At 41.8% G+C, this 14,291-nt stretch overlaps 1 protein-coding gene across 2 annotated transcripts in view; it reads left to right on the top strand.

The window, feature by feature from the left end:
• LOC124273589 (putative sodium-coupled neutral amino acid transporter 11) overlaps positions 1-14,291 on the top strand; it is a 184,863-nt gene that overhangs the window by 147,696 nt on the left and 22,876 nt on the right. For both annotated transcript variants that reach the window (XM_046708872.1, XM_046708871.1), the window contains one exon: positions 6,775-6,833. In XM_046708872.1, the coding sequence (XP_046564828.1) occupies positions 6,775-6,833 (59 nt within the window). The remainder of the gene's footprint in view (positions 1-6,774; positions 6,834-14,291) is intronic.

Raw genomic sequence — 14,291 nt, forward strand, 5'->3', positions numbered from 1 at the left:
TACCATGCCGCAGTGAAGCATGAATGCCCCACTCAGACACATTATACTGACTCCGAGCTGACCAGTCCTTGTTGTACCCATTAATGCCGAGCGCCAGGCAGGGACCAACAAGTACCATATTTTAACGTCTTTTTAACGTCTTTGGGATCTGACGCGGACTAACCACTACACCCACATGAGGCGGTCTACAGGGTCCCTCAGACTGACAGTGATGACCTTTGAAATCTGGTAATGGGGTCCCCTGCAAGCGTATCTTTACAGGTCAAGGTCAAATCTTTGACATGTATTTGAGTCTGAAAAGACACACTTTAAAGGCACACTATCATGCCACACTTCTCTAAAAATCAGTACTGACATTTCTCTCATTAATACTAACTATAATAATAAGTCTTTTTTGTATCAATAGGAAGCTAAAGAGAGTGGATATGCCCCAACATATATATATTATAGACCAAAATATTGCCGCAACTTTCATTAAATCAACTCTCTCACCCTCTAAAAAAAGCATGCCATTGTGCTTTTAAAAGTGTCTTTCCCTCTCAGAGAGAGAGTTTTGCTCTGTTTCAAATAATTCTGAAGTATTCAGTGTAGGATGAAAATCCGCAAACTTTAAAACTTGTAAATCATCTATTGGTTGTGAATTCAAATGATGCTTATGGTCATGGAATGTATCGCACCTTTACATATAGATGTGGAATTCTGATTAGCTCGCTATCATGGCATATTACCTATTTTGTCTGCTGCAACTGCCGAACTTTGGCATTACATTTGTAACCAGCTGCCCTGCAGCCTCATACTGGTGATGTAAGACTCCATTCAGTGGATATCTACAATATTTATAGTTATAGACTGACCGAGAATAACTCTGTTTTCAATGAAAATGAATCTTGCATGAAGTGGATAAATGGATGCCTAATATATTTCTATTGATTCGGACCAAAGCATGCATGCGTGAGACATACTACAATAAAATTATGTGAGTGGTGAGATAAATTTGTTGATTTTCCCCTTGGGGAATGTAAACTAACAGTGTACATGATCCCATGTCCCTGTTATGTCCACACGTCCACCTACATCCACCCACATCAACCCACGTCCACCCACATCCATGTCTACCAGTGGGTGACTTGTAATGTATGAACTTCCAATGTTTTTTTAATCTTCAGTAATAATGCAGTTTTGTTGCAGTTATTTCTGTCGATAAGTAGGAAAATCAATGCTCTCTTGTAATGGAAGTGTTCTTTGAAGGCTTGCCAACAAAAAGTTAAAATAACAGAACATTGATCGTCTTTAATGAGTCATTACGCTTCAACAAGAAGGTAAAGTGTGTGTTAAGTGCTAGATGCTGGGTTGGGTTCCAGTAGTAGAGATGGTCTGTGAGAAAAGTGGAGTGATTGAGTGAGTGAGTTCGGTTTTATGCAGCTTTTAGCAATATTCCATCAGTATCATGGTGGGGGACACCAAAAATAGGCATCACACGTTGTGCCCATGTGGGGAATCGAACCCGGGCCTGTGGTTTGACAAGCGAACGCTTTAACCACTAGGCTACCCAACCATCCGTGAGCAAAGTGTAAGTGTAGGTCAGTGGTTGGTGTGTTGGTCTAGTCATTCACTTGAGTTTGATTCTGTGTATGCTTATGTGTGTGTCCATCAACCATGTTTGGCTGTTTTGTAAGAGTTTCTAGCAGGTCATTAAGGCTAAGGGTACATGTCTTGTGTACACTATCAACCACAAATTTACAACCTGTTTGACTGTCAGTCATTGTGTCCAACCACGCCAATCATTGTTGAGTCTAACCTGTGAAGATCTGGATTAGAATTTGTCTTAACCCATGCTTGTCGTAAAAGGTGACTAATGAGAGTAGTCAGGCTGACATTGAAACATGTCATAAGGGATAGATCAGTGCTCATGCTGTTGATCACTGGATTTGTCTGATCCAGACTTGATTATTTACAGACTGTTGCCAGATAGCTGGAATATTACTGAGGGTGGTGTAAAACAACAAGCCAAAAGCCATTGTTGAAACTAACATAAGATTTTAAATCCTTGTGTCCAGTTTTTACATATCATTGGCACTATGTTTGGATGACCTGATTGTGTCCAACTGTACATATATCTAACACTATCTGACACAAGGTGATGACCTGATGGTGTCCAGCTGTACATATATCTAACACTATCTGACACAAAGTGATGACCTGATGGTGTCCAGCTGTTTGTATATCTAGCACTCATTAAGGACACAAGGGTACTGATGGTGTCCAGCTGTACATATATCAACACTATCTGACACAGCTGTGATGACCTGAGTTTCCAACAGGTCATTAAGGCTAACACATGTCTTTTACACTATCAACCATGTTCCAGCTGTACATATATCTAACACTATCTGACACAAGGTGATGATTGATGGTGGCCAAGGGTACATATATCTAACACTATCTGACCAAAGTGATGACCTGATGGTGTCCAGGTGTACATATATCTAACACTCATCTGACACAAGGTGATGACCTGATGGTGTCCAGCTGTACATATATCTACCACTATCTGACACACGGTGATGACCTGATTGTGTCCAACTGTACATATATCTAACACTATCTGACACAAGGTAATGACCTGATTGTGTCCAACTGTACATATATCTAACATTATCTGACACAAGGTGATGACCTGATGGTGTCCAGCTGTACTATATAACACTATCTGACACAAGGTGATGACCTGATGGTGTCCAGCTGTACATATATCTAACACTATCTGACACAAGGTGATTACCTGATGGTGTCCAGCTGTACATATATCTAACACTATCTGACACAAGGTGATGACCTGATCGTGTCCAGCTGTACATATATCTAACACTATCTGACACAAGGTGATGACCTGATTGTGTCCAACTGTACATATATCTAACACTATCTGACACAAGGTGATGACCTGATTGTGTCCAACTGTACATATATCTAACACTATCTGACACAAGGTGATGACCTGATCATGTCCAGCTGTACATGTATCTAACACTATCTGATACAAGGTGATGACCTGATTGTGTCCAACTGTACATATATCTAACACTATCTGATACAAGGTGGTGACCTGATGGTGTCCAGCTGTACATATATCTAACACTATCTGACACAAGGTGATGACCTGATTGTGTCCAACTGTACATATATCTAACACTATCTGACACAAGGTGATGACCTGATTGTGTCCAACTGTACATATATCTAACACTATCTGACACAAGGTGATGACCTGATTGTGTCCAACTGTACATATATCTAACACTATCTGACACAAGGTGATGACCTGATTGTGTCCAACTGTACATGTATCTAACACTATCTGACACAAGGTGATGACCTGATCGTGTCCAACTGTAAGATCCTGCTCTCACTCTCAATATCCATGACCTGACCTCAGTTCTTGCTCCTGGTAGTTTGCAATCAGCACTGAGAAAATTTCAAATTATAGTCCGTCTGCAGTTAAGTAAACCTGTCACCCTTTACAAGATGAGGAGAATCCTTATTACCATACAGCCTCCACATGTCAGTTGGTTGTCATCTGAGTATCACACCACTTGCACAGATTACAAAGATTTGCATTCGTTGGTCAGTTGTAATCCCAGGACATCCACTAAGTAAAATGACGTATGACATTGATTACTTCGCCTGTCCTGGAATTGTGCCAGCAATAAACTTTGTCCTGGGTCATGATGTACTTTTAGCATGACCTGAAGAAGCCTTGTGCTTTGATAGGGTTTGTAGCCTTGATGTGGCCTCTGGTAGGTCCTGTAGCCTTGATGTGGCCTCTGGTAGGTCCTGTAGCCTTGACGTGGCCTCTGGTAGGTCCTGTAGCCTTGATGTGGCCTCTGGTAGGTCCTGTAGCCTTGATGTGGCCTCTGGTAGGTCCTGTAGCCTTGATGTGGCCTCTGGTAGGTTCTGTAGATTTGGTGCAGACACTTGTGGATCCTGTAGCCTTGATGTGGCCTCTGGTAGGTCCTGTGAGCCTTGATGTGGCCTCTGGTAGGTCCTGTAGCCTTGATGTGGCCTCCGGCAGGTCCTGTAGACTTGATGTGGCCTCCTGTAGGTCCTGTAGACTTGATGTGGCCTCTGGTAGGTCCTGTAGCCTTGACGTGGCCTCTGGTAGGTTCTGTAGATTTGGTGCAGACACTTGTGGATCCCGTAGCCTTGATGTGGCCTCTGGTAGGTCCTGTAGCCTTGACGTGGCCTCTGGTAGGTCCTGTAGCCTTGATGTGGCCTCTGGTAGGTCCTGTAGACTTGATGTGGCCTCTGGTAGGTCCTGTAGCCTTGATGTGGCCTCTGGTAGGTCCTGTAGCCTTGATGTGGCCTCTGGTAGGTCCTGTAGCCTTGATGTGGCCTCTGGTAGGTCCTGTAGACTTGATGTGGCCTCTGGTAGGTCCTGTAGCCTTGACGTGGCCTCTGGTAGGTCCTGTAGCCTTGGACGTGGCCTCTGGTAGGTTCTGTAGATTTGGTGCAGACACTTGTGAATCCTGTAGCCTTGATGTGGCCTCTGGTAGGTCCCGTGAGCCTTGGTGTGGCCTCTGGCAGCTCATGTAGACTTGATGTGGCCTCTGGTAGGTCCTGTAGCCTTGATGTGGCCTCTGGTAGGTCCCTGTAGACTCTGATGAGGCCTCTGGTAGGTCCTGTAGCCTTGATGTGGCCTCCTGGTAGGTCCTGTAGACTCTGATGTGGCCTCTGGTAGGTCCCAGCCTTGATGTGGCCTCTGGTAGGTCCTGTAGCCTTGATGTGGCCTCTGGTAGGTCCTGTAGCCTTGATGTGGCCTCTGGTAGGTCCTGTAGCCTTGATGTGGCCTCTGGTAGGTCCTGTAGCCTTGACGTGGCCTCTGGTAGGTCCTGTAGCCTTGATGTGGCCTCTGGTAGGTCCTGTAGATTTGGTGCAGACACTTGTGGATCCTGTAGCCTTGATGTGGCCTCTGGTAGGTCCCAGAGCCTTGATGTGGCCTCCGGGTAGGTCCGTAGCTCTTGACGTGGCCTCTGGTAGGTCCTGTAGACTTGACGTGGCCTCTGGTAGGTCCTGTAGACTTGATGTGGCCTCTGGTAGGTCCTGTAGCCTTGGTGTGGCCTCTGGTAGCTCATGTAGACTTGATGTGGCCTCTGGTAGGTCCTGTAGCCTTGATGTGGCCTCTGGTAGGTCCTGTAGACTTGATGTGGCCTCTGGTAGGTCCTGTAGCCTTGATGTGGCCTCTGGTAGGTCCTGTAGCCTTGATGTGGCCTCTGGTAGGTCCTGTAGCCTTGATGTGGCCTCTGGTAGGTCCTGTAGCCTTGATGTGGCCTCTGTGGAGGTCCTGTAGCCTTGATGTGGCCTCCTGGTAGGTCCTGTAGCCTTGATGTGGCCTCTGGTAGGTCCTGTAGCCTTGATGTGGCCTCTGGTAGGTCCTGTAGCCTTGATGTGGCCTCTGGTAGGTCCTGTAGCCTTGATGTGGCCTCTGGTAGGTCCTGTAGTCTTGATGTGGCCTCTGGTAGGTCCTGTAGTCTTGATGTGGCCTCTGGTAGGTCCTGTAGATTTGGTGCGGACTCTTGTGGATCCTGTAGCCTTGACGTGGCCTCTGGTAGGTCCTGTAGTCTTGATGTGGCCTCTGGTAGGTCCTGTAGATTTGGTGCGGACTCTTGTGGATCCTGTAGCCTTAATATGGGTTGTAGTAGGTCCCATATTATCTTTACCTTACTGAGAAAGTGTTATCCCACATACCGCATGTTACATCTGACCACTTTAAAAAAGTTATTGTGTATGAATAAAAGAGTTCACATCCTTCAGAGAAATCAATTAACAGACATGACAGGGAAAACAGGAAAATCTTCTTGAAATGTCAAAGTTTTTTCTCCATATTTGTGAGATTCGTTTTCAGTGGATCAATAACTAAATAAGATAAATACAAAATTGTTCCACATATTTATTTCTTTTCAGTGTGTTTCTGTTTATTGATTTCAAAAGCTGATTTTTTATGAATATGATTAAGTTTGATGTATTCGCAAGTTACAGAAAATGTAATGATTTAAACGAGTATTGGTTCCATGTAGCCTGCCTTAAAATAAATGTTTTTAGATTAAAAACACTTTACAACTAAAAACAAATAAAAGATAAACTGCTCAATATTATGTTTACAGGTCACTGTTATGTATTTAATGAGATTTCATATCACTCACTCACTCACTTACTTACTTCATGTGGGGCTGTCATATCTTGTAATATGTACTTCTATGAAGTTTTACATTTATCAAATGTCAGCCATGGTCCTAATTGTCTTGACCTGTGAAGATCTGGGTTAGACTTGATCTTCTGTAACCCATGCTTGGAACATGCAATCGTATCCCAATTGCATAGATCGATGCTCATGCTCTTGATCACTGGATTGTCTGGTCCAGACTTGATTATATACAGACCGCTACCAACGCGGCAATGGTAAACGCTTCGATTTGGTGCTTCTGTGTTGTGTAGCGTACGTCATAATTTCGCGATCTCATGCTCTCGCTGCCTCGCGAGACCGAAACATGGCCACCTCCACGGAATGACAGAAGAGAGTCAGATTGGCGACTCAGTTACTTTTTTCTCTTTAACTAGAAATAATTTTTTTAAATAAATATCAAAAATATGATGTGTTATTACTTTAGAAGAGATGGTTAAAAGTGCCATCAAAACCAACTCATTCAAAATGGTACACATTTTTGTAGAAAGAAATATGTGACAGAAATATCTGTAGTGTGCTTGTTATATTTTCAGATTACTCTATATTCCTGCTGATTGAGGCTGGACACTTATCCAATACTGATTCCTACCAGGTACGTAAACATTATTTCTCTATGTTCAGCAGATATATTGCAGATCTGTTACAGAACCCAGCAGTTGAAGGGTTCCTGAAAGTAGTAGCTTCCATTCAAGACATGGTTGTGGTGCACACTCTTGAAGGTTAATAAAAGAGAACAAAATTTTGTTTCCCATTTTTCCCTCAAATATTGGTACAGACTCATATGCGATTACTGATATTATTTATAGTTAGATGTAAATATACTTCACATAAAAACACAATGTCATTTAGAAAGTGGCAAATGTAACACATGATATATTTGGGATTACACTTTCTCAGTAAAGTACAGATTCTTGTAATTTCATTGGGTTGAGTCCAAAATGGAAGTCGGACAACTGGTAGTCTAGACTGCGGACTTTGTGTACCCCTCTGATAAGAGTTAATTGGCACGGCTCCCATGGCCGAAAGCTATGAAATACACAATTCCATTTAGAAAGTGGTCAAATGTAACACATGTTATATTTGGGATTACACTTTCTTTGTAAAGTACAGATTCTTGTACCTTCATTGGGTTGAGTCCCATCCGGGATTCGAACCCACACTCTCAGAGTCAGGCACCTAGACCGCTCAGCCACCTTGGCTTCCATGTGACTCAACCCAACAATAGTACTAGAATCTGTTCTTTCCTGAGAAAGTGTAATCCCAAATATATCATGTGTTGCATACTTCACATAGACATAATAACAGAAGAACTTTAAAAGTGGAACTTGGAGGCAGGTAATTAGGGAGTCCCAGCCCCCCAGGAATGAATCCAGGCGCCTGTGTAGGTGTACAACAATGTGAACACGGAGACATAGTGGTTGATATTCTTGGTTGAAAAACAAAGTAAGTCCAGACCAAGTTTATTTCTTGTTTTACGGATATTTGTCCTCAGAAAACCTAAAGGCAGGAGGGAAAAAAAATATATATATAAAATAAATAATCAAAGTAATATTCCTTCTTAATGCTACAATTATTTTACTTCTGGCAAGTTATGATGTGTATATGGGGCCAAAAAACAATCTAAAAGTAATTTTCTTGTAATTTAACATTTTTGGCCAATAAAAACATTAGCATTTTATTTTTTGTGGGGGAAAAATTAATTATTATTTTTTTCTTATTCTTGAAAAAATATGACAGGCGGATCCGTAAAACAAGAAATAAAATTGGTCTGGCCGAACCTGATTCTGAAAGAGGTCTCTTTGCACTTTGTGTCTTGTTAATCAATGATGCCAGTTGTGTTTTTGATGTTGCTCCTTGGCAATTATTTGTCAGATCTATTTCGAGCAGCCGAGTCTTGTCAGTAATCCAAATAATACCCAAAAAAGTTTGATTCACATTCTAACAGTTGGTGACGTACAGAAACTACAGCTGGTGTAATTATGTTTGGTGACATTTCAATGTTGATTCTTCCACTGTAATCAAGCTTTAGTTTCATACCAAAAAATATTCAGGTTTCTTTGCAAAGCAGCTATTTTTGTCAGCGGCTGATTAAAATCCCGAAAATTTACTATGAAAACAGCTGGGTCCATAAAGTACAGCCTTGTCTCAGCCCACTTCCGAGATTGACTCCATTGTGTTATACTTCAAGGTATTGAACCGTATATATACCTCATTGTGCGGAGAGGAAATAGGCAGAAAGCTACTCTTTGTTCTTGAGAATGGTCTCACTGGAGAAGGATGACATATCGGAATAATGAAACGGCAGGACAGAAATAGAAGCAGTCGTTTGTCAACCGGATATGGAGACATAAATAACTAAAGGTGTTCGATATATTCTCCCTGCGTGTGAGCGTCCTATATGGATTCCATCCTGTAGGGCTTCTTGGAGGCAGCTAAACAAAACTTATCACTCAGACACTCCTCCACTGCAGTCTTGTCAAGTGGACAAAAGTTATACAACTCTCACTCGACAAGCCTACTTGTATTGGCAGATTTGCATGTATTCTCTGAAAATGTAAAATTTTGACAGAAACAACTGCCTTTCAGTTGAATAGAAGTCATAGTAAGAATGAGTGAGAATAGTTTTACGCCACTTTTAGCAATATTCCAGCAATATCACGATGAGGGACAGAAATGGGCTTCACACATTGTACCCATGTGGGGAATCGAACTTGGGTCTTCGGCGTGACGAGCGAATGCTTTAACCACTAGGCTACCCCACCGCCCCACAGTTAGATGAAGGCTTTTGTCCTGAATCTGTAGAATGTCTGGACTATCTGTAATTAGTTCTGTGGAATTGCAGTAGGAGTTGGGATGAAGGGAAATTAATTTGTTCCAGGGACTGTGTGACACACTACGATGTAGAGGATGACATGACAACTGACCTCTTTGTTTGTTTGTTGTTTAACACGGCACTCAGCAATATTCCAGCTATATGGCGGTTGTCTGTAACTAATTGAGTCTGGATCAGACAATCCAGTGATCAACAGCATGAGCATCTACGCAATTGGTGTACGATAACATATGTCAACAAAGTCAACAAGTCTGACCATCCAATCCTGTTAGTTGCCTCTCATGATAAGCATGGGTTGCTGACAACTACTTCTAACCCGGGTATTTTCCTTGTTTGGAAGGGTAAAGGGGTTTAAGGACATTGGAGAAGGGCACGATGCTGGGTACTGAATCTTGTAGGATATTGTCCCTATTTGGAATACCCATGCTTGTTGTAAGAGGCAACAAACGGGACTGGGTATAACAAACAGGACTGGGTATTCGGGCTCACTGTCTTGATTGACGTCATCGTATCCCAGTTGCGTAGATCGATGCTCATAATGTTGATCACTGGATGGTCTTGTCCGGACTTAATTATTCACAGACCACCGCCATATTGCTGAGTGTTCAAAACAAAAAAACAACAATAACCCTATCCAGAATATCATACGGATCAGAAGACCTTAGGATATGTACCCCGTAGAAAGAATATCTGGCCACGTGATATCAACGAGTAGAGATAATAAAACACTTCAATATGATCGAGAAAGTAATGGCAAAGATTTCCGGAAATTATCTTGTCCAGACTTTGCTGTCTCAACTGCAGATATCACACTGAACATTATTTAAACTCAATGTTAGATTTTCCAAGTGTGTATCGATAGTTTATCAGGTTACTTTCAGGGAGAGGCTATTTATCTACCTCATTTCCTCCCTCTGGATCAGATTACTCCTGGTGATATGAGGAACCTGTCAGTTGGGATAAGGGGAAGTGTCATTGATGGAAGCCAGACTGCAGCTCTTGGCTTCACTCTTCTTGGGCATAATGTGGAGGGGGTGCAACATAACTACCGGTACCACATTCACTGTAATAAGCATTATCTTATCTCGGGCCTCAATGAAACTGAATTTTATACCCCTTGTCCTTCTATATAAAAATGTCGGTAATATAGGCAAATAAAGACTGACTGTGATGTTAATATTTAGACTCAGGGGCGCATATGAAGAATATTTGCAAATTGGTCTTGAAGTTGGATGGGAGCTTATTAGATCAGGGAGCTTAATGCAGTAAAACACAGTGGTACACTAGAATGATAAATGGCTGATAAAGTAAGGATATGAATTATATGCGTTTTTCCTTGAGCTCAAAACAGTTTATATTAAGTTTGAATGTATGAATGATATATTTGATTTCAATGGAGTTGTGGATGTCAGGAGTGGAAATAATAGCAGTATGGTGGCTGTCACAATATTCCAGCAATATGGTGGCTGTCGCAATATTCCAGCTATATGGCGGCGGCCTGTAAATAATTGAGTCAGGACCAGACAATCCAGTGATCAACATCATAAGCATCGATCTATGCAATTAGGATATCGTGACATGTGTCATCCAAGTCAGCAAGCTTGCTTCGGCCACACCCCCGTTTTGTGCAGATATATCGTCCTCCATTTGTGTCAAGGTCGTTTAGTTGAGAGTCAAAATCGGGTTTAATCGACTTGCAGGAATAACATGTCATGATGTATTGTACTGTGAAGCATTTCGAGTCGGGGTTCATCTCAAATGTTTATATATATATTTTTTTTTAAATAAACGTCACAAAGACACAAGGGCCTGTGATCAATTCCCCATGTGTGAAGTCCATTTCTGGTGTCCCCCGCCGTGGTATTGCTGGAATATTGCTCGAAGCGGCGTACTTGACTTACTGCTTACGTACGCTTCAATATCCTGGCACTGAAAAAACAACTTGATCAAACTCAGTACTCTGTTTGGTTGTTTAGTACAAGTGTTTTATATTACTGCTGAATGGTGTTTCTGTTTTATTTCATCTTGATCAGGATTGGACAGAAACTGTATTGTCTTTGTTTCAGTTTGATTATTGTTGTTGTCTGGAAACTCTTTTAGTCTTTTTTTAAAACTCTTTTAGAAACCTTGCTAGTCTGGAAACCCTTTAAACAGGAAACCTTGCTAGTCTGGAAACCCTTTAAACAGGAAACCTTGCTAGTCTGGAAACCCTTTAAACAGGAAACCTTGCTAGTCTGGAAACCCTTTAAACAGGAAACCTTGCTAGTCTGGAAACCCTTTCAAACAGGAAACCTTGCTAGTCTGGAAACCCTTTAAACAGGAAACCTTGCTAGTCTGGAAACTCTTTAAACAGGAAACCTTGCTAGTCTGGAAACTCTTTAAACAGGAAACCTTGCTAGTCTGGAAACCCTTTAAACAGGAAACCTTGCTAGTCTGGAAACCCTTTAAACAGGAAACCTTGCTAGTCTGGAAACCCTTTAAACAGGAAACCTTGCTAGTCTGGAAACTCTTTAAACAGGAAACCTTGCTAGTCTGGAAACTCTTTAAACAGGAAAACCCTTGCTAGTCTGGAAACCCTTTAAACAGGAAACCTTGCTAGTCTGGAAACCCTTTAAACAGGAAACCTTGCTAGTCTGGAAACCCTTTAAACAGGAAACCTTGCTAGTCTGGAAACCCTTTAAACAGGAAAACCTTGCTAGTCTGGAAACCCTTTAAACAGGAAACCTTGCTAGTCTGGAAACCCTTTAAACAGGAAACCTTGTTAGTCTGGAAACCCTTTAAACAGGAAAACCTGGAAACCCTTTAGTCTGGAAACCCTTTAAACTGGAAACCTTGCTATAGTCTGGAAACCCTTTAAACCTAGTCTGCTATAGTCAGGAAACCTTGTTAGTCTGGAAACTATAGTATGGAAACCTTACTATAGTATGGAAACCTTGCTATAGTCTGGAAACCCTGCTAGTCTGGAAACCTTGTCAGTCTGGAAACCTTGTTTGTCTGGAAACACTGCTATAGTCTGGAAACCTTGCCATAGTCTGGAAACCAAGCTATAGTCAGGAAACCTTGCTATAGTCTGGAAACCCTGCTAGTCTGGAAACCCCTTTAACAATATGGAAGCACTGCTAGTCTGTAGCCCCTCTTAACCTGGAAACTCTATTAGTCTAGAAACCCTGTGAGTCTAGAAACCCTATTAACCAATAAACACTGCTTGTGTGGAAACACACTTAGCTAGGATACCCTGCTAGTCAGTAAAGTTAAATCTAGTTAGTTTGTTGTGTACAGGGGTGGTGTCTGAGGTAGCCTAGTGGTTGGCCTCATCATGGCAAAAACCAGGGTTCAATTCCCGACATGGAGTACAGTTGTGAAGCTCAATTTCGGTGAACCCAAAATGATTTTGCTGGAATATTGCTTAAAGTGGTGTAAAATCATACTCACTCACTCAGTATAACCAAACAATAACAGTAGCACATGTCAGCTGGTTGATAAGTTCTGTGTATCTATAAGATGATGCTGATGACAACTACGTATTTTACTAACAGTCATTGCAGTACCAATCTATGGCGCCATCGTCTCAAGCATGGCTCAGATCTATTTTGGTCTGACTGTAATCCTTTAAAGAGGATGCCAAATCCTTTAACCTTGTAATTTGTGACCATTATTGATGGAATGTCTGTGAACCTTGCTGCATCAGGTTGAGTTGAAAGCCATTGCTCAGAAACAGTTGCAACACGATGCCAATAGGCCAATAGATTTCCGACGGAATCAATTACACAAAGATTGTGGCAGGTGACAATTCCAGCATGGTGTTATTGCCCCAGTTTTTATCTGAATTTTAACAAGTGAGTCACCTTTCCTTCCCAAAATTGTACGCGAAGCTGACATGATTTCAGTCTTCTGAGAACAAAAACAAAATAGAAAATACTGCTGGTCTGTCATTCTGAAACTAAGCCTCTGATTGGAAACGTGTCCTTATCAGCGGTGGCGAGATCAAAGAGTTCAGCTGCTGAGGCGTCATCCGAACAGATGGAGATTTGTGGGTTATGGAGGAAGTTGGGTCATGTTCGCTCGGGCACATTGAGTCCGATCACAGACACCAATCATTATTCCGGACATAGGCGCCCAGCTATTATTAGGCTGTCTGATAAAGTTGTGAATATTCTATGGTCCATTATTTATCTTCTGCTGCTTTAAAGACAGTTCTAGCAGACTCGCACGGAGACAGCAATGAATCCCCTCCACTTGTGTATGGATAAACATGACCAGAAAAGTTATTGGGGAGTTTTGGAGGCTAAGAGTATAAATTGATTTTTGTAAATTAAGACTCGTAAAGTATCAGTTCTAGCTCTCATGACACAGTGACATGTTTTGCCTTTTCTGGTCATGACCATTTTATTCAAATCATTACTGTAATTTAGGTGTAAATATTATGTAATGTGTAAACAAAATGTGTAGCCCAGGTTTATGTGACTGAAACGACGGACACAGTCGGTTCAGTGGTCTAGGACATTGCAAATGGTTATACAGAGTTATACCCCTTAACCATGTCAGGATCTGCTCATTGTGGGTCTGATTCGTGCTGATTAGGCCCCCCCACCTGTGTTCATGGTTTCACCTTCACTGATTCTCCACAATGACATGAGGCAACGGTGATGACTGAACGCAACATTAAACTCTCACTCTCTGAAGCATAAGACTTCATTCTTGAAACCATACCAAAGACACCCGTGACAATTGGGGTTAGAATTTGTCTGGTTGGATTGTTGTTTAACACCACACTCAGCAATATTCCAGCCATATGGCGGAAGTCTGGAAATATACTGAACAGCAAAAGAAATGCAAGTCTGGCTTTTTGTCACTTTACCATGAACGTTTCATCAACATGAACGCTTACTTTTATGAGATTTCATTTTTTCGAAACTTGCGTTTCTTTTGTTGTTCAGTATAATTGAGTCTGGACCAGATGATCCAGTGATCAACAGCATGAGCATCAATCTACACATTTAGGACACAATGACATGTGCCAACCAAGTCAGCGAGCCTTCGTAACACTCGGAAATCTTCGGATATTTCCTTGTTTCATTTGTGCCCAATATTATTATAAGTAGTTTTTTTTGTTTAAAAATACTTCTTGCAATATATTGCAATACATATGGCAATATATGCTTTCACATCGCAATTAGAAATTGTCTGCAATACCCACCACTATTCAAGGTGGCAATT

Source organism: Haliotis rubra, unplaced genomic scaffold (genome assembly GCF_003918875.1).
Source record: "Haliotis rubra isolate DU_JTF1 unplaced genomic scaffold, ASM391887v1 Scf182, whole genome shotgun sequence".
Classification (NCBI taxonomy): domain Eukaryota; kingdom Metazoa; phylum Mollusca; class Gastropoda; order Lepetellida; family Haliotidae; genus Haliotis; species Haliotis rubra.